The 21,134-nt window shown below is 38.5% G+C and overlaps 1 protein-coding gene across 4 annotated transcripts in view; it reads right to left on the reverse strand.

The window, feature by feature from the left end:
- Positions 1-21,134, reverse strand: part of LOC113530145 (transcriptional enhancer factor TEF-3) — a 33,683-nt gene that overhangs the window by 7,067 nt on the left and 5,482 nt on the right. Inside the window, exons 2-4 of one of the 4 annotated variants that reach the window (XM_034307614.2) lie at positions 18,272-18,564; positions 2,541-2,605; positions 1,245-1,307 (exon numbers count right to left, since the gene is read on the reverse strand). Coding sequence is in view for 3 of the 4 variants with exons in the window: in XM_034307613.2 (XP_034163504.1) it covers positions 1,245-1,307; positions 2,541-2,605; positions 18,267-18,273 (135 nt within the window). In the remaining variant the exon portion in view is untranslated. Of the gene's footprint in view, positions 1-1,244; positions 1,308-2,540; positions 2,606-18,266; positions 18,565-21,134 lie in introns of all 4 variants that reach the window. The other 3 variants (XM_026919933.3, XM_034307613.2, XM_053236653.1) reach the window with 3 other exon arrangements.

Here is a 21,134-nt window from a genome sequence, read left to right on the forward strand (position 1 = left end):
CATTACCAGGGCACTAGATGTCCAGCACCACAACGTATGAAACAAATGTAATGTTGGGATCAGTGTCAAATACTGGCCTTGAACCAAAAAGCTTGAAGTCTTCATCTTAATTCATATCTAAATTAGTGCAAATATTATAATTTAGATAAGAATCTATGCAAAAAGTTCCAATCTGTTACACATGAATTAGAAATCTATATAAGTACATTGAAAAATTCTATTAAACTGGCTGTTTTAAATACATTTTAATCATAAACCTAGCTGTGCATTATTAGTGTTCCTGTTTTATTTCTGTCTTCTATTTTTGTAACTACATTAAACTTGGGCTCAGCCCCACAAATATAAATACAATATACAAAATACAACTGAATTGTTTATAGCTGCAAATTCTGCAAGACCACAAAAGTAAGTTTGTGAGTATGTTTCTCATCCTGAATGAAGCAGTCCTAATCCTGCTGTGGGCCTTTCAGAGCAGGAATTTAAACTTTATGCCCCTGCCAGACTGCAGCTAGTGTTGACAAGCTGCCTATTACTCCTGGAGGTCAAACTAAGAGCTCGAAGCTTCAGCATTATGAAACCCCAGACCAGCTTGGAGAAACATCAAGTGGAAAAACACAGTCTCTGAACCAGCTGCAAATCCTGATCCACAGCTATGTGTGAACCTCTATGTGTAGACTTCTCAATTAATTAATTAATTATGGCTCTAGAAGACTAAACCGATGATAACAGAATCATTGGCAACATGAGTACAGAAGTATCAGTAGTCAAGTAAAGTGCAAAATTTAAAACGAGTTGTCCATGCCCTGGTTTAGGAGCTGTAGAGTCCTTGAAACACGACAAGCCAATGCATTCTTTTGCCTAGACTGGACCAACAGTGCAACCATAACCCGTAGCATGGGCATGTGTGTGTGTCTGTCACTGTTCTCCGTTTCAGAAATGTATTTAAAAGGCCTGTCAGTGGTAGCCTTGTGACCAGCTCTGGGCTCTGACAGCTGGGCTATGATGGCTGACAGCCAGTGGGAGTGTGAGTGAACTATACTGTGCAATAAAAGACATGAAAGCATTAGAGGAAAGACAGAAACTGTAGGAGGGTGAACTTGACCCTTGTGTACTTAGAGGTCAGAGGATGATCAAATGTCACATCATGGATGAACTACACACGCAATCAAACTTATGAACACAGTTAATGTGAGGAAGGGATGAAAATTTGGTAATGGGTGGATCCGTCTCAGGGGAGCCACTACCTTCAGTTTCACCTGTATCTCCCGAGCCTTCCTCCGCGCCAGCACTTGGATATGACTGGACACCTGCATAAGGGATACAGTCGGTTTTCTCAAAAGCTATGCATTAAATATAACATTTTATAACATTATGTGGTCAAATAATAATAATAATAGTGTTGACAATCAACAAAGAAGACACTGAGGTATGTTACTGAGGAATGTAATACTTGCACATACTTGCATTTCACAACACACATGACCACAACAGATAGATAATTATCCTAGCCAAAACCACTCTGAGGTCCGACCACACCTGCGTGATTAAATGATTAAATCATGGCCATTTTTAATGACAATGCTGCCAACCAAATAAAAAAAAAAAAAAACGCTAAACAATACGGCCCATTTCTCTCCAAAGTGTTGGCTTTGGCTGACGCGTAGAAATGGAGATACAGTAAGTTGATATACTGCAAAAATGATCTTGTGTTTGTTTTGATTTTCAAACTGGCACAGGACATTCATTGCATTTTTACAATTTCTTTTTGTCATATAAACAAACTGCAAAAGATCATAATCATTTTCTTAATCTGATTCTCTGGTGAAAAAAAAATTATCAGGTCATATTGGCTAGTTTGTGTTGAATTCATATTAATATTCTAAATACATTTTGTAAATAAACATTCAAATATTTTATACTAGTGTTCTTCTCCTGTCATTTACATGTGTTGTGTGTTAAAGACTTGCATATCTGTTTATTACTTGTTCTAATAGTCACCCTGATATTATCCCAGATTTGAGGAACAGGTGTCTGATCTCCCTTTTCCGGAGCAGTATCCCTGCACTCAGATTCCAGCATTCCCATATCCATCCTTCCCACCTTCTCCCTATGTGGTGAAGGGGCTTAAGCCTCATGTATGCTGCCAATTCTGGACAAGATGGTGCAATATCGAAGGTCGGAGGGAGTACTATCAGATTCCAGGGCCTAACCCTGAGCAGTGTGGCCCTGATTGTGAGAGAACGGCTGGTTATGGCTCTAACAAGCCAGACTATGTGAGGTGCTGAAGAGCAAGCCCGTTATTTTATCCAGCAGCATCTGTGTGTGGGTCCTCAGGCATAAATCACATAGCTGGGCTCGGTTTCAGCACAGAGGCCCACAGGGGCCTAATAATCACACGCTCACTACATTGTGAGCTGCCAGTCTAATTAAGTTCCAATTTTTTTCTTTTCATTTCATCCAATTCTGTGCTGTCCAAGATGATAGGCTAACATTGTGCACACGCTAGTATTTGTTGGCAAAAGAACCAAGTGCTTTCTCACCTGTTTCCTCGTCCGCGTCTTTCCTGTTCGCAGTTTGATGTAGCGTGCTATTAGCTCATTACGTCCTAGCAATAGAAACAGAAATCAGAATATCAAATTGATGCATTTTAAGTGCTCCTCATTTCAGGTGGCATTAAACCAGCTGAGCAAGCAATATGAAACATCTCGAAACTGAGTCCAGATGTGGGTATCAGGCAGGGATGATAAATATGATGTTAGAAATAGATTCTGGTTTCACAGAGGGATGACAGCAGGCGCTAAGGAATTACATAAAAAGGATATAAAAAGTCTACACACCTCTGTTAAAATTGCAGGTTTTTGTCATGTAAAAAAATTAAACCAAGATATATCATGTGAGATCGTTTTCCACATTTGATGTGATATAGCAGCCAACAAAATTCAAGTGAAAAACAAATAGAAATGTTTTAGGGGGAAATAACCTTGTTGCATAAGTGTGCACATCCCTTAACTAATACTTTGTTGAAGCATCTTTTGATTTTATTACACCACTCAGTGTTTCTGGAGTAAGAAACTACCAAATTAACACATCTGATTGGTAATTGTATTCCACTCTTCCTTGCAAATATGCTTCCGACTTATCAAATTGCACGGGAATCTCCTTTACACAGCCTTCTTCACTTGTGTTTGTGCTTTGGGTTGTTATCGAGCTGGAAGGTGATTTTTGTCTTCATTTTCAGCTGTCTAAAAGAGGCCTGCAGGTTTTGTGCCAAAATAGATTGCTTTTTGGAGCCATCCATGATTTCGTCTATCTTGACTAGAGCCCCAGTCCCAGCTGAAGAGAAGCAGCTCCACAACATGATGCTGCCATCACCATGCTTCACTGTGGGTATCTTGTTCTTTGGGCGATAAGCTGTCTTGTTTTTGCACCAAACATATCTTTTAGGATTATGCCCAAAAAGTTCACATGGTTGCCACATGGTTTGAGGTGATTTATGTGGGCTTGGGCATTTTTTTCTTGAGAAAGGGTTTCCATCTAGCCACTCTACCCCATAGCCCAGACAATTGGAATTTCCTTTATAAATTCCTGTCCTGATTGACACCTTTCAACAATAAGACGTCAGCTTCAACAGTCATATGAAACCGAAAAGATATCAAGAAAATCCTCCAGAAACAGCTGATCTTTATTTGGAGTTAATCAGAATCACTGCATTGATAACAGCTGAATGTGTGATGAACATGAGAATGAATGTGATTGGATAATTCTGAACATAGTCACATGCCACATTATAAAAGAGTATGCACACTTGTGCAACCAGGTTATTGTACTTTTTTATTTTTTTCCCCCCTAAAATATTTCTATTTGTTTTTCACTTGAATGTATTGCTATATCAAATTAAATGTGGAAAAAGATCTGACGGTTTTTTTTTTTGGTTTTTTTTTTACAAAACAAAATCCTAAAAAAATAATAACAGAGGTGTGTAGACTTTTTATACCCACTGTACATTTTTCTTTTTAAATGTTTAAAGTGAAATACATTAGAGTATTCCTGACTATGTTAACTCTTTTGGTTCATTTGTGAATATTTTATGTATATAAATACATACAAAATTACAACGTAATTGCATTTATTTATGCGAATCTATAAGCAGTGGTAGAAAGATATATGGTATATAAATTATATGTAAGTAGAACAGTATACGAATAAGTATACGAATATAATATAATATACTGTAAGATTGGATCTTGGGCATCTGTTTGTATGAGTGTGTTTGTATGAATGTGAGTGAGAAGGAAAAAAGAGTGTGTACGTGTGGGCATATGTGTGAGACGAAGAATGACACCTAGAGCAGCGAGTTGTTCTAAAGCAACCCTGGCTCAGGGAAGCTGGATAGCAGCTGGTGTGTATGTGTCAATGTTTATGGAATATGTCTTTACTCCTGCCATAAATCATCAGGGCTTGTTCCCTCAGCTGCTCTCCAGTTACCAGCCACGACAACTCACAGCACTAGTCATGTGGCAAAGAGTGCCTAAAACCCCTTCACTAACCCACGGCACTCCTTAACCAGCTCACATGCCTTATATGAGTGCTTTAGAGGGAAAACAGAGCTGGGAGATGACCTTGTGAGCTGTGAGTGTCTACTAAAGGAAATGGAGCAGCTGATAGAAAGTGTCTACTTCAGCTCATTAGACATCAGTTTCCCTATTTCTCTTGGAAAAGTAAAGGCAAACAGGATTTGTGTAGAATAAGCTAGTGGTAGAAGAGTTTTAAAAGGAAACTCCTTCCCATAGTGGTGACAGCACAGCGATCGGCAAAGTGATCACAGAGGAGAAGAGCGGATCCATTTCCAGGCAATAAAAAAAGTTAGATTCACCTTTGAGATGCCACGCATGACTTTTTCTCTGTTTTGAACATTTCTCCAAAGCATGTCTCAGGTTCTAACAGACGTCAGATTAGAAGAAGACTAAATCAACCTGCCTATTCAGAAACTTTAAGAGGCTGGAATCATAGAGAATCATAAAAAAAATAAAAAAATAAAGTGAGATTAAGCAAACAAGCAAACAGCCCACATGCATGCACAAGCTCTCACTAACTGCCTTCCTGGTCTGCTCTGCTGTTAGCTTAAGCACAATATAACATAATCCTCTTTTGTAGTAATGTGACGACTGGATTTTAAGCAAAGCAAGTCTGTATTGATTTTACAACCACAAAACCAGCACAAAATGACATTTTACTACCAATTGCTGATATTCTTCATAAGCTGTCCACTACCTTCAAAAAAGGTTCGTAAGAACCCAAAAATAAATGTATTTTCACAAAATAATCTCTAATTTTTATTTAGATATTGGATGGTTCCCATCTGTTCTTGGGTCTTTTTGACTTCTTTTTGACTTTTCAGTGATGTGTAGTATGAGTGATTGACTTGGTCAGTAACAGTTTTTTCACCCGCAGTTGTTTTAGTAGTAGGTTTCAGGTCATTGTCCTTCTTTCAGGTGAAGCAATGAAGTTTGAAATATCCGAACTAATGTTTTTGTGTATATTAGGGTTCATCCTGATTTTAGCCACTACAGAAAGTCATTCCACTGTGTTTTACAGATTATGCCGTGATTTGGATCATAAGACGCTCCTTTTGTTCTCCTTACTTTGTTCAGTTAGATACAAGATTATAAAGAGCTTTGTTTCATCAGTTCTTTAGACTTTGTTGCTTTTATGTAAATTTTAGCTAATTCTAACCATGCCTTCATACTTGAAAACATCTTCCACTAATCCATTATCGTGGTCTTCTGTGGTATATCAGCTAAAAATCTTAGTGTGGTGTTGCTTCTTAAAAATATAACAAATATTTGATTTTTGACAGACCTAATTTTTTTTGTCTCTGATTGATTACAAATATTTCAATGTGACCTTCTTCACTTACCTGCCCTTACGTTACTGAAAAATAAAAAGCAACAGACTCTAAACACACAACACCCATATAATCATCTCTAGACCTATCATCAGCCCTCTTGTTCCTAAACAATATAACCAAATATAAAAAAAAACAGCAAATTGTTTTGGAGGATGATATAAAAAGTATTATAATGTACAGATGGGTGACAAATTAAAGAAGCAACCAATATAAAGTGTCGTACATGGGCCACCACAAGCTGCCAGAAGAGCTTCAATGCACATTGGCATAGATTCTACAAGTCTCTGGATCTGTACTGGAGGGATGAACATCATTCTTCCCTCAGTTGGTGTTTTGATGAAGGTGGTAGAGAGCTCTATTTAACATGTTGCTCCAAAATCTCCCATAGATTTGCAATTGGGTTGAGATTTGGTGAATGTGCAGGCCAAAGATGATCAGGCAGAATAAGTTTGTACTGACTTGCAGTGACACTTCCTTCTAAGCGGACTAGTGGACAGAAAAAATGCCAGCAAAATGCCCTCCACAGCATAACAGGCACCTTTAATTGATCATCTGCCTGTATATATGGCTCAATTCATGTAACCTCAAATTAAAGCTGCTGCAAATCTTATAGCATTCATTTATAGTCCAGTCCAGGGACAAAATAACCATGCCTAATGACATACAGACTACACTGTATCTTGGATTTATCACACCGTTATCACAGTTATCACAGCGTTTTCTGTTTTTTTGAATAAATATTGTTCTACTTCCTTTCCTTGCAGACCGCCAAGGTGGCTTCCTTTACAACTAGCCGAGTTTTCCTGTTTGCATTATCTTTGCTAAGTATGCCATGTGTGTATCCTATAATAAGCTCCTGCTACATCACGCTCGTCTGCTTTCTCGTCTTGATGAGGAGTTGAGGAAGTGAAATAAAGACGCTGATATAGTGCTCTAATCTTTTGCTTTTTGCTAAACTTGTTATTGTTAAAGCTTCATCGCTAAGTGATTGATATGCAATGCAGGTGATGCTAATTCTAATATTTAAGTTCTTACTTGTTAAACCTGTTAGCATAACTGATAGACCCCCCGTGCCCACAACCCATCAAACCAGACCTGCCGTCATTACTGTGGCACAGTAGACAACACACCATGATATTAAAGGTCTGGCTCCTTGGAGTGACTCCAACGAACTGGAAAGTGCACAAAGTGTCAGCCAGTGTTGTGAGTGTGTGTGCAGCATCTGGGCACCAGTTGTATGCAGGAAAGTGAAAGGTTTTGTCACAATATGCGAAACACATAAACTCATCTTCCACAGTGAACAATGTTTTTGAGCTTTTACAGAGTCGACTAAAGGCATATTTTTCTTGGTTTACTATAAAAAGCATATGTGGCAGTGTTATCTGAATGCCCTGGAGAGCTTGATGCTTTGCCACTGAGCGCACATCAACTCAACGTCTCTGACCTTCACAGCAGGATCTAGATTTGATGCAGTTTGGGCACCTCCCGTGTTAGGGGCCAGACTTTAAAAATGTCACGCTGTGGCTGAACCCAGCATTCCTGCCAAAGATATTGATGCCGCAGTATATCAGTAAACCTATAATCCTCTCTGTTCTTGCAGAAGAGACTGTGCCCAGGTCAGCTCTGTGTTCAGTGAGGGCTCTGAAGCGCTATGTGGAAGTGACTGTCAGCTGGCGGGTTGCTGACCAGCTTTGGGGAGCTCCATAAAGGGCCTTGCTGTCAAAAGACTGGTTATCTGGGTAAGTAAAGGAAGTGATTGTGCAAGCACACTTGAACGCAGGTCAAGAGGCACCTTCTTGTGTATCAATTGCGGATATTTGTGAAGCCGCAACATGGAGTTCAACATCGATAGGTTTTACAGACTGAATTTTGCTTCGACGCATCTCATGTGCTTTGACTGAGCAACTGAGCAAGACTGAGCCTTCTCATCCTCAAAAGAGTACAATATCAGCACCTTGATTAATTCTCACCTTTAATAGAGAAGAGTATGAGAATGTTGAGTGATTTTTATCCTCAATAAAGAACAGTATGAACACTTAATGTGATTCTCCTCCTCAGTAGAAAGCAGTATTAACACCTCAAATGATTCCCATTCTCAGTTATGTATGGGATTTGCATTAATGAGGAATGGTGCCTGTTATTGATATACAGCCTACAATAGTTCCAAAGGAACAAAAGAAAGTAGAAAAATATTTAAACAAATATCACCAGATGACGAGGATGACATAGCAGGGACCTTTTATAGGCTGCATATATGAGGTCAGAGTCACAAGGAGATGGCTTTGCTAGGAAACAGCAAGGAAAGATGCAAATGCGAAAACTCTAGTAGTTCAGAACGAAACCAAAAGAAACGCAAAACAAAGATGCAACATTGTGGAAACTGTTATAGTAGTCATTATACCAAACATTAATGAAAATAATAAATATGTACAAAAATAAATATTTTCTTTAGGCTGGTTGAGAGAGGAAGAGAGAGAGGGCAAATGTCAGGGCCAGTGTGTGTCACAGCTCTGTGTGTGTGTGTGTGTGTGTATCATGTTTGCTGGGGCACAGCCAAAAAGCAGTCATTCAGTCTAAAGTGCAATCGTGGAAGGGTGGACAGCCGCAGCTACCTGAAACCTACACACACACACACACACACACACACACCCTCCTGCCCACTCTTCTGAGGGACAGAGGAGGTCATACCGGACCGAATCGATGTCATGCAAAGGAGCAGCCGCCCTCACAAGGTCCCGTACCTCATAAATCTCTCTGACCCTTTGGATGCCCTCTCTCTCTCTCTCTTTCTCTTCATCTTGCTATCTCTCTTTCTCTCCAACTCTCTCACTGAACGCCCCCCTCCCCTGCACATTCTTCTCATTCCTAAGCTCTGAGTTCTCCTCACACTGAGTCCTGCATCTGCTCAGAACGGAAGGAGGGATAGGGGATAGACACACACGCACGCATTCACGTTCACACAGCATTTGCGCACACACACATATATACATGCATGCATGCAAACACGCACCCACAAATCAGCGCATGTAGCAAGGGAGTAATGTGTGCGTGCGTGTTTTCAGGGGCAGTAATAGGAGCTACATCTGTTGGCCATACGCTCTCCTTGGGGATGAGAAGTACATTAGGGTCTCAGGAATCTGGAGTTTGACTGAGACTTCCTTTCTAACAGAACACAGCACAGTGTAACCACAGTGTAACTAGCAGCGTCACCATGTTTGTGTGTGTGTGTGTGTGTGTGTGTGTGTTCTTATTTTGTTTTCCATTTCCCCATAGTGTCCTTGATGGACTTCATATACAAAACATACTCATAAAGCTAATGACTGAAATGCTCTCAAAACTGTTGAATGTGATCTGGATTAGACAGATGTAATAACGGAAAAAATAACTAAGAGATTAGACAACTGTTTTAACCCAAATGGTGCACATTAATAAGCTGAAATCATGAGAATCGTTTTTTTGTTTTGTTTTGTTTTATTTTTCTGGCACAGTTTGTGTGTGGGTCAAAGAAAGAACTTTGTGGTTTTTTTTTTTTGGTTTTTTTTTTTTAGGTCTGAACGATCTTTACAGTAAATTATGAATATGCTTATATAATACATTATACCATCCCATTCTTACCCCTTTGTTGTTTCCTAAAGGTATTTACAGGAAAGATTAGTTATTAAAGAAGATATAAAATGAAAAAAAAAACTACAGTGTAAAAGTACACACTAAATAATGAATGAACTTATCTTTATGCTATTTTTATTCCCTTTATAGGGTTGTAACAGTGTCATGGTTTCCCAGTTAGTCACAGCGTATGATCGAACAGTTACCGCACCATCAATAAATGCCGATTAAAATGCATTTCCGGTTTTTTTTTTTTTGGCTCAATGCCACCTTTCCTCACAGCCACTCTCTCTTTCAGCTTATAATGACAACTGTGATAAATACTGACAATTGGCCTCATTTATCAAGCTGGATACAAACGGATTTATTCGCAAATTGCTCATATCCTACTCATGCTCCTGAGTGTGTCCAAATTCACAAAAACTTCAAATCATATCATTGCATGGATTACTGTATTTTTATATACAGATTACACTGTCAAAATTAAAGGCTTATGTATTTCAATTACAGACACAAATTTAATGAACATTTTGTGAAATCCAGTATATTATATTAAAAGCGTCAATTAAAGAAAGCAAGCCAAGATAAATCCAAATAAGAGCAGTCATTCAGTTGAGAAGAAATGTCACTGTATAAAAGGAGAACAGATTGCAATGGTTCTGCATATAAGTCAGTTCCATTTGCCACAGCATCTTCTTTTAATGCAGCGCAACACTTTATTAGAGCCTGCACTAAATGACTGATAAGTGACCGATCTGGTATGTCTCAAGCTGCAATGTGTCGTATACTCCCTAGTGTCCTGTGTGCCAACGTCACACTTCCTTATGACACATATCCTCCTGCTTTTCATGGCATCGGGGAGGGCGCATTAATGTGAGAGGGATTTTGGGCAGCGGTTGATGAATAAAAAAAGCAGATTCCCTGTGTGATGTGCTTGGGGTCCATAGTCACCAGGGTACATATATATTTTCTCCATTTTCAAGTGAAACCATTTTTTTTCCTCACTTAATTCACATTGAATTAACTTTTTCTGTAATTTGGCTCCAGATTATTATTATTGCCATAGATGAGACTTCTACGTCTTCCTATGAGAAAGTTTTTTATTACTTGGCGTTTACTTGTCATTTAATTTTGTAGGTGTCACCAAATGCAAATTAGCCATGCCATGAACACGCCTGGTAATTTACGGGTGATTGGCATTCATCAACATATGCACGTAAGTATGAAGAAAATCAGCATTTTTGAAACTTTCGTAAATCTGGTGGAAATTTTTTGTTTGATTTGGCATACGCAAACACTTACACACACAAACATTTTCACACAGATTGGACTAATTTTACATGAGGAGATGGGGTAAAGTAATTATTACTGCAGTGTCTCTGGGATTTTAGCCCTGTAAGCTTACATTTACCTTCTACAAAATGGCTAGTAGAAATAACCCCAGGTGACTGTATATCTCATCCAAACTGACAAGTTTGTAAAGATTCCATCATATCCTGTGAGGAAAGAGGCTTTGCTCCAGGAGGTGTTCTTTTCTATCATCTCTTATCTCTTGCCGAAACCAAACTGCAAAAAGCAAGTATTGGCCAAATTTAAAATGTAGAACAATTAAAAGGACATGTCAGAGAAGCAGCGCATGTCCCTTGAGTCCCTAACACATGTAAAACCTACAAACGTGTCATGATCATGTGACCTACTGTGAGCTACGACAAGCTACGACAAGAGTAATGAAGGTCAATATAAGCAGTTGGTATTAAAAAATGCGGTGTATGTAGTATGCATGAAATTTTTAGTGTGGCATCCATGCGTACATCTTAAAGACAGTCATATCTCTGTGATTTATACCATGCATATCAATCATAATTACTACAGACATCTTCCGGCAAGATTACTTAACATATTGGGTTGAATATTTAATATTCAAGATTCTTCACTATTTCTAGGTCCCTGTTTAAATGTAAGCAAACGTGTGATATTGAGCGTGTTAATGGCTTTGTAAAAAAATTCCGATTTTCCTCATGTCCAATCTCTTCTATTGAAGCATGTGTTTAGATGACATTCCGATGCATCTGGTCTAAAATGGATCATAAGGTTTTACACGAACGTGTGGAGTCCATGCCAGCTCGAGTTCACACTGTCATTAAAGCATAAAGGGGACGTACCAAATACTAAGAAACTCATATTCATGTGAATATTTCAAAGATTCTCCTTTTTACTTAAGTTATTGTCAATAATATAATTCATAATGAAAATTGTTGTTTTAAATTAAAAAATAGAAGCATTTTCACTAGAGCTCTCAGATGGTTGTACAAAGATTTTGTAATAAATATTTCTTTTCTTTGTCGCAACTGCCTTGTGTGTTTGTTTAAATGGTTAGTTAATGCTATGATCCTTTTTAGACTTTGAGACAAAATACAATGAAATTTTCAAATTGCATGTTCCTGTATTAACTGCTGTTTTCCTCCTTAGTAGCATCCCTAGTTAGTCGCCTTCTGACATGAGTGGAACAAGAATCATAGAGAACACCGCAAAACATGCCATGAGATTTTCATCTCATGTTTATTCAGATTCTTTTGCTTAGCGTCAGAGTAGATTCACCAGCAAAAATGCTTCTGCTGTTCTAGATCATAATGGCTAAATTGATAACTGCAATTATTGTGCTCAATACTGAAATCACTATCACTTATCACAAGAGCCAGCCTATACAGGGACAAAATAGTTGTATATACTTGATTATTTCAAATGGGTCCCTGGAGGACTAGTGGATAGGCCTCGGCGCTCTCACTGCCGCGGCCCGGTTTCGATTCCCGGCCAGGGAACCTACCTCAGCCACTGGTCCCAAGCCTGGATAAAATTGGTAAGGGTTGCGCCAGGAAGGGCACCCGGCATAAAAACTGTGCCAAATCAAATATGCGGCTCAATGATCCGCTGTGGCGACCCCTAACGGGAGCAACCGAAAGAGGAAGAACAACAACCTGATTATTTCAAATCAAAACATTTGTACATTAATCTAATATTTCTTCAGTGGTTTAAATATTTGAACCAAATTTAGATTTGTTTTCAGTTACATTAAATACATAAGCAAGCCAATCCAGTATGGAACCAAACAGTTAGTGAGTTTGTGATTTAGGACACCAAAGAAAAAAAAAAAAAAAATATATATATATATATATATATATATATATATATATATATATATATATATAATGTCAGTCAATTGCATTACTTTAGCTAAGCTAAAGTCAATTGTGATTAATAAATTGAAGGAGCCAAATATCATGGTCATGATTAAAATAAGATTAATTGTGCAGCTCTATACTGATCAGTAATATTGCTGCTGGTAATTTATATGTACCATTTTTAAAAGCATTATATATATGCATAATTTACATTTCTAACGCTGTAGATGACTGCAATGCTATTAATATTCATACAGCCCAGTGTTTATTCGTACATTCTGTTTGTTTCATTTCTGACTGTTTAATCTACTGCACTTATATAAATGATTAACACAGCCGTTCAGTGCTCTAAAACAACAAGAGAAGAAATCAGGATTGGGTTTAATAAAATACAAGCTCATTTCACCTTTTTCTCCTCTTATCTCCTGACGCTGAAAACCTGAAAGCAAAACAACCGACTTCACAACAATATACACAGTGTGAAGTTCTCCCAAGAATATAGAGGGACGCTGTTGTAATACAATGTGGAAAGATGGAGGTCAAAGTGACACATATACACAAAAGAAAGCTCTGGCACTTTTGGCACTTCTCTGATTCTTATTACATCTTTTCAATTTGTTGTTTCTGAAAAAAATAAAACCAACAACTTCAAATCAGGACACATCAAAGCTAAACCTATGTATCCAGTCTTATGGAGACAGACAGGAAAACAGACAGCAGACAGTGAGGGTGACGGCCAGAGAGACAAACAGATAAACAATCCAGCTGCCAGACAGACAGAGTGAGAGACGGGCATCTGAGCTGGGCTTTTCACAGAATCTTCGCTGTCTTTCCCTGAAGACGCTCTGAAATCACATGTACAATGAAAGGTCAGAAAGAAGGCTAAGGTTACGATCGGGGTACTGAGCCTACAAGCAGGATCGAGTTATCTGCTGTCTGCCACTGACAAGGAGTGTTTGCGCGTGTGTGTGTCTGTGTGTCTGTGTGTGTGTGTGTGTGTGTGTGCGTGCGCGTGTGTGTGTTAAAGAGAGTGAGAATGAGAGAGAATTTGTAATAATTAATATTAAATTTGACAAAATTGGCAATAACAAACCTGAAATTTTGCTGTAAATTTTGCAGTCTTAAAATTGTGTGTGTGTGTGTGTGTGTGAGAGAGAGAGAGAGAGAGAGAGAGAGAGAGAGAGAGAAAGCCAACTCATTAGAAGTCATATTTACTCACAAATGAATCTCTCACTCAACTGTTAAAGTTAGAGTCTAGGTGAGGGTTAGGAAGCTTTTTCCACCACTCTCTCTCTCTCTGTCTCTCTCTCTCTGTCTCTCTCTCTCTCTCTGTCTCTCTCTCTCTGTCTCTCTCTCTCTCTCTGTCTCTCTCTCTCTCTCTCTCCATTAGAAACCTAATTAGCACCAGGGCAAATATGAAAAAGTAAAGCTAAAACCATATACTTTCGAGAATAGTGAATGTTCTCTAAATGTCCATTGTTCTCTAAATGTCCAGTGCTATGACATCTTTTTACATAAAAAGCACTTAATTCTGTGAGGTTTATCTTTTAAAACTTTTTTTTCCACAACTTTGTGACAGGTGAAGAGGTGAAGAGGTCCATTATTTACTTAACTAGCTACTGAATGATTGGGAGCCGTTAAGCCGTGGTAAATGTGTTTCCTCTCAGCAGTGGTGTGTGTAATTTTTAAGAGTCGAGTGAGGGAGCGGGTGAAAAGCATTACAGTACAGCAGCCATGGAAGCCATGAAATGTTTTCTTTGGCAAAGCCTGGCGATTTTAGCCCACAGCAGCAAGAGTGAAACAGCCTCTGTGGTACGGTATGGTTTAACAAGATAATAACTCCAGTGAGTGATGAGAATACAGGCTAGTGGGCATGTAAAGAATGGTGGGAAAATGACACAAATGTTTGAGGAAGAGGCCAAGACGGTTAAAAAAAATCTTTCCCAGCTGATGGACCAGCGGAGGAATGCAGTCGGGTTTACATTGATTTTTATAGCTTGTATGCCAGGACTCCATCTGCTTCTCTAGCAGAGTGAAAAAAAAAAGTGCACTTTGTAGAAATGTAGCCATACGTTAGTGTCGCATTCAGCACTGCACAATGCAGTTAGTCATTTGTGTAACTACCGTAAATTGTTTCAACACAGCCAATTAATGCAGTGAATGAAGCTCTGTTTGGATGCAGAGTCTGCTAGACAGAAAGCTGGCTGAAGCGTTTAGCTCAGCTGTTTTGCAGGAACCAAAAGAATAAGACTGCACATGAAACCCTGCAGCTCTAGTCACCGAGCTCCAGTCAATGAAATTGCATCTGCAGAAATGTGACCATGCGCTGAAGGTTGTGGTCCCTCGGTCTTGCACTCGTCCTTTCTGCTTTGTTCTTGATACACATCTGATAAAAACTGGCAGGGAGCACAGGGACTATTAATATGATTTATTTTTTTTTGTGCATGATTCTGATTGGTTACGCATTGTTGTATTTGCACCTGGTGCAAACTCAATGCTGTAGGCCCGCGGCTCTCAAACAGGGACCCATTTTGCTGTAAATCTTCACAGCACTGATTTATTTTAATATCATAATCTAAATATTTATATTTTTTTGACATATTAGGGTTAATTAAATTTATTTTTATTTAAATGTAAAAGTAAAACCTTGACTGTCATTTGATTTATCTGTACTATTTCTTTGGGTAGCCTTTATATATTATATAAAATTATTATTATTATTATTTTATTATTATTATTATTATTGTTGTTGTTGTTGTTGTTGTTGTTGTTATGCAATTACAGCTTCTTTTTAAACTTTCCACCCAGAGAACCCAAAGCAGTTACACTGACACTACTGTGAAAAATTCTTAGGCATATGAAAAGAAATTCTGTGAAGTGAAAATGCTTTCACAAGCAACAAATACATTTTTATTTGGTGTGACCACCGTTTGCTTTTGAAATTGCATTAATTCCCTTAGGTACACTTATATACTTACAGCCCCGGTGAAAGCCAGCCGCAATTCTTCTGTAGATATTGACTTCATTTTGATTTATTACTTAATATGATACATTCCTTAACATAATACCAAATTTCTCTGTAACATAATGACAACTATACCACTAACTAACAACGTCTGCCACTATAAATTCATTACAGTGTAATATCAGTACATATATAAAGTATAATATAGGTAATATATGTATATGTCATATCAATACATATAAAAAGTAATAATACAATTGTGCGCGTGCCCTGAGGGTCTGTGGAGCCTATTTTGAGAAGCATGTCTGGAGACGGTGTGTTAACACAGTACTGATGATTTTTTATTTTTTTTTGTCTGTGATAAGACATAAGTGACAAGGGTAAGAGGGCGATAGTGTGATCATATTCACTCTAATCTCACTGCTAACAGGAGAGAGGGAGATTTTGAGTTTGTCTGTCTGTCTGTCTCTCTTCTCATATAATAAATATGATCATGTTGCAGGGTTGAGGGGTAATAGGAGGGGGAGCAGCTCTAGGTGACCTGAAAGTCACACACACACACACACACACACACACAAACACACTGACTACCAGGCAGACAGTTCAGGGTTGTGTGTTATACACTACGGGAAGGAGGGAGGGGTATATAGACATAGGGCACAGGACAGGTGCAGAGCCGAAGACTGGCTCTCGTCCCTCGATGTTTATCTGTCCCTCTCTGCCTCCTCTCCATCATCACACACACTCAAAGGGTAAACGTCTATTCTGGTCTCCGGTTACAGCCACACTGCCTTGAACCCCCGATCACATGCCATTCCAGACACTCCATGACACTCCCTACCCGTTGCTCACATGCCCCTCGCCTCCCCCGCAGGGAAGGACAGGGGCAACAGAACCACAATCTGCCCCCTGTGCCATGCCTCAGTATTCAGCACCTGCCTTCACTCCTCCAGCACCACCACTCCAGGCTTTGTTTAGTTGCACAAGCTTTAACAGCAGCTGGAGGGAGACTGTGAATAACGGCTAGTGCAGCATATGATGACACATGATGTCTGACTGGAGATCCAGCACATGTCCCTACTCATTCTCCTTCTCTCCAACCCTCCACTTTGATCCATCTGTGTATCCACCCTAATCAAACCACCACCACTCATCAGCAACTCATCTGTTATCAGTCAACAGCTCTATCTCTCTCTCTCACACACACACACACACACACACACACACACACACACAAAGAGATATTAACAGAAAAATGTCTCTGCAAGCTATTGCTGCTATCTAAAGATCACAATAAGGAATTCTCATATTTGCCATGGATATTTAGCATGTCATTTGTTAAAGGGATGCAATGTGGTTTTAATGTAAATAAACAAAAAAAATTATCATGTAAATAAAAACTGTTTATATACATTATGACAGAGGATGTAATAAAAATTAAGTGGAATACACAACATTTCCATATATTGAATATATAATTGTGTGTAGCTCATGCGTACATTTGATTGACGTATTCACTTTCTGCCATGAAGTATCATGGCTGCATCGTATTTTAACCCCCTTCTGAACTTCACCATTCTCCAGCAAGCAAATGTGTATCCACTTTGTGTATTAACATTTCATCTTTGCTACATTAATTTCCATTCAGTGTCATGATGGTCTGTTTTCTGTTTCTTTCCTCTTGTACCACTGACCCAAGCCAACAGCGATCACTACACTACAAAAAAAATACATCTTAGGAAGTTAAAATATCTTGAATATAGTCAAACCTACCTAGTGTTTCCTATTATAAAAATGCAATAAACCAAAATATAAGATTAGCAAACCTATTTCTAGACCTTTTTACTAATTCCAAACCTGAAAAAACTAATTTCAAACCTAAAACCTTGTTCTATTCGCAGATAATTTTACATTTTTTTAATTCATAGGAAAAAAAAACAAAGATCAAAGCGCCTTGACGTTAGTAAAAATGTCTAGAAATAGACTTAACAATCTTATATTTGGTTTATTGTAATCTTATGATAGCAAATACTAAATAAATCTGACTATATTCAAGATATTTTCATCTTTGGCTGTGTACGAAGAAGAAAATTTTTTTATTTTTATTTATTTATTTTTGGTAAGAGTGTGTTTCATGTAAACTATATGTACTACATTTAATTTTATTTGTATAGAACTTTTAACAATAGAGACTGTCACAAAACCAGGAATTTAGCTCTCTAATGAGCAAGCCAGAGGTGACAGTGGCAAGGAAAAACTCCCTGAGAAGACATTTCCCTATAAACAATTTTCTTAGCCCTGCTTTTTTCACTACAGTGCCACTAGTGGTGAAAGGATACATTAGAAACTTTTAACAGCTAGTCACACTTGTATGCCAGGTTTATAGAAATCAAACTTTTTTTTGGATATGCAGTTAAAAAAGCAGAGCTGCTTGAGAGAACAGGTAGAAAAGGGAAAATGTGACTAACTACCAAGGTATAAAAAACAAAACCAAAACAAAAGAAGTAATGGACAGATCCCGGCCAGATTGGGATAAAATATATCCATAGTTAGTTTTTTGCAAGACTCATAAGGAAAAGAAGGAAAAGGCTGAGCAGGAGGGGCGTACCGTACATCTTGCCCTCATCAGAGAGGATGATTTTGCGGCGACCACAGGGAGGGTAGATGGCCAGTGCCTCCTGGAAGCTCTGCTCAATATCAGGACTCCACACGCCCTCTGCATCGTTCTCCAAAGGCTTGTCCAAAGCTTCACTCAGCTCCTCGCTGGCGCCCCCTGGAGAGGACGCCGATACCCACTCCGCAGACAGGGTGGTGGTGGGGGGTTACAGGAGACCTCTGATGGAGGGGCAGTTCACAAATTGGGGGCCGAGGACTCCACCTGATCAGAGGGGGATAGCTGACCAATCCTAAGGACAAGGAAACACAACAGTAAATTAAACTCGGGTGGCTAACGTTTACATTTGATATTCAAGTCAAGTTATTTCAAGTCAAGTGGGTTTTTATTGTCATTCCTCTCTATAGCTCCAGGACTATGGTATGGTATGTATGTACAGTATGCAAGACTGCATAAAGTGCAAATACACAACAGTGTGAGACAAGTACAGGACGATAAAATACAAAGAACACTAAAAATACAGAACATGGGCCGTAAACTGTAAACTATTTGGTAGTGTAGCAGCAATAGGTATAGCATTGCATAAAGTGTCTGATGCAGCTTTGGAAAATGTGGTGTGCAGTGGTATTAAGACAAAGTTAATAATAACAAATAATATGTAAATATTTCCATGCGTATATAAATGAACACTAGAGAGTGAAGATTTTTAGAGTAGTGAAATAATCATGTACTGTATATCAGAGCCAGGAACTCCTCTAGGGGGTTATCAAAGTCATGTGAGTTGTGGATATTACTGGATTAAGTCAGCTGCAAGATCATTGCATACATCCCAAGATGTGTTAATCCTACTTTGAAAAGCACCTCAGATGAAGACGTATATTAGGAGGAGAGGAAAAAAAAAAAGGCATGAAGTGTCACTTCACATGTAACCATGTAGACAAACCAAGAATCACTTAGCAGCCAGACAGTCTTCTGACTATCTGTTTCAAATCTGATCAAATCTAAAGTGCTTTAGGTCTGGCCGATGGTGCAAATGACAGTGGCTGCAGTTAAGCAAATCAGATTGAGGTGGTGGAAATAATGTTATTAATGGCTTCGCGTGCTGCTCAGATGGACATTCCACTTGTTGGCTCAATAAGGACTGGAGGGAAAGAGTAGATAAGGCAAACAGAAGAACTTATGCTAAAGCTTGTAACTCGAAATTTCTGACCTCAAACAAAGAAAAAACAAAGAAAACGCCCCCTCAAATCGCTGGAGGATATGACAAATCATAGCATCGACAGTAAACAAAGTAGCACTTCTTCAATTTAAAATGACTTACACTGTGTATACTAGTATTTGATTTAGATCCCATGTAATTATGATCCCACTAACATTAGCTGGCAACATTGCTGCTAACAAAAGACAACCATGGAGGCATCCATGTTTTTCCCCCACTTAGTAGCTTGAATGCACAGAGGTCTAAAATGATGTAATCCTGGCTTCCTATTTCTGAGTTAAGTTAAATACAGCATTAATCATTTCAGTAGTATGAATTAAAAGTAAACTAAAATCTGCCTAAATCTAGGCTACCCTTTAGCTGCATCAATTGTACCAGTCTCCATGCTAGCAATTTTGTTTGTTAATTACCATACAGTTAATTAAAGTCTCAAGAAATTACGTATGTAGCACTTCAATACTGAGACCGTTCTTTGCTGTCTTTGTTTGTCTTTCACACACACAATGAAGGGGTTACTTAAAGGGCTGAAGGCGCTGATGTGTGTCTGAGAGTTTGTGCTTGGATCTGTAGTGAAAACAGGGCTTTGACAAATCCATTGTAAAAAGGATATGTGTGTTTGTGTGTGTGTGTGTGTGTGTGTGTGTGTGTGTTTGTGTGTGTGTGTGTGTGTGTGTGTGTGTAGGGGAGCACTTGCGTACAGGAAAAGGAGGGTTAGTGAGTTACAACACGTCATGTGTGTGTGATTCAGTTGTCTGCTGATAGCACACAAGCTTCCTTACAGTCCTAATTAGGACTCACTGCATCAGCACAGGTCAGCACTAACACTAGTACATATTAACACAGAGTATAGTATAGACATGTTTTCAGTGGTGTAAAAAGATCAGCCTACAAGAAGAAAATAAATTCACGAAGCTGTGAAAAAAAAACATGACCAACACAGCAGTTACTGAAGTTTAAAAAAAAAAAAAAAAAAACATTCTCACAGACAAGACCCTTAAAGAACTGATTTTACAAGAGCACATACTCTTCCATGTGGATTCTATACACATAAACATGGAAACAGGAAGCATACACACACACACACACACACACACACAAAGTATGTGTCTATTCACTAGCAGAAACAGTCTGAACAGCAGAACAATAGTAGCAAATGAGTGTCTTATCCTATGTTGTGTAACAATGTAGTGCATATAATATCAGTAGTAAATAAGTTAATTTGTGCTTTTATTAATATTTAATAAATGTTGCATACAAGTTTCTACAACACTGATTTTGATCAGCTTACTACACTATAATTGTCTTTCTAATTCAAGACAATTCTGTGAAATATAAGTTCATGTTCATACGAAGCATGTTAAATGTAAACAGCATATATAATACATAAATACCTGAATAATACACAATATCTGAATATAGATTATTGAGTGTTGGCTTCATATACATCAGCGGTGCCCAAAACTGGTTCTGGTGATCTACTACTCAAGAGAGTTTACTTCCAACAAGATCAGATGTGTTCAATTACAGTTGGAACTAAACACTCCAGCGAGGTAGATCACCAGGACCACACGTATATGACTGAACCCAGATGTTCTGTGTAGGGAATTAAACACGACAGGGCATGCTGTTATAGGAAAATAATC

The sequence above is a fragment of the Pangasianodon hypophthalmus genome, chromosome 9, assembly GCF_027358585.1.
Source record: "Pangasianodon hypophthalmus isolate fPanHyp1 chromosome 9, fPanHyp1.pri, whole genome shotgun sequence".
NCBI classification, from domain to species: domain Eukaryota; kingdom Metazoa; phylum Chordata; class Actinopteri; order Siluriformes; family Pangasiidae; genus Pangasianodon; species Pangasianodon hypophthalmus.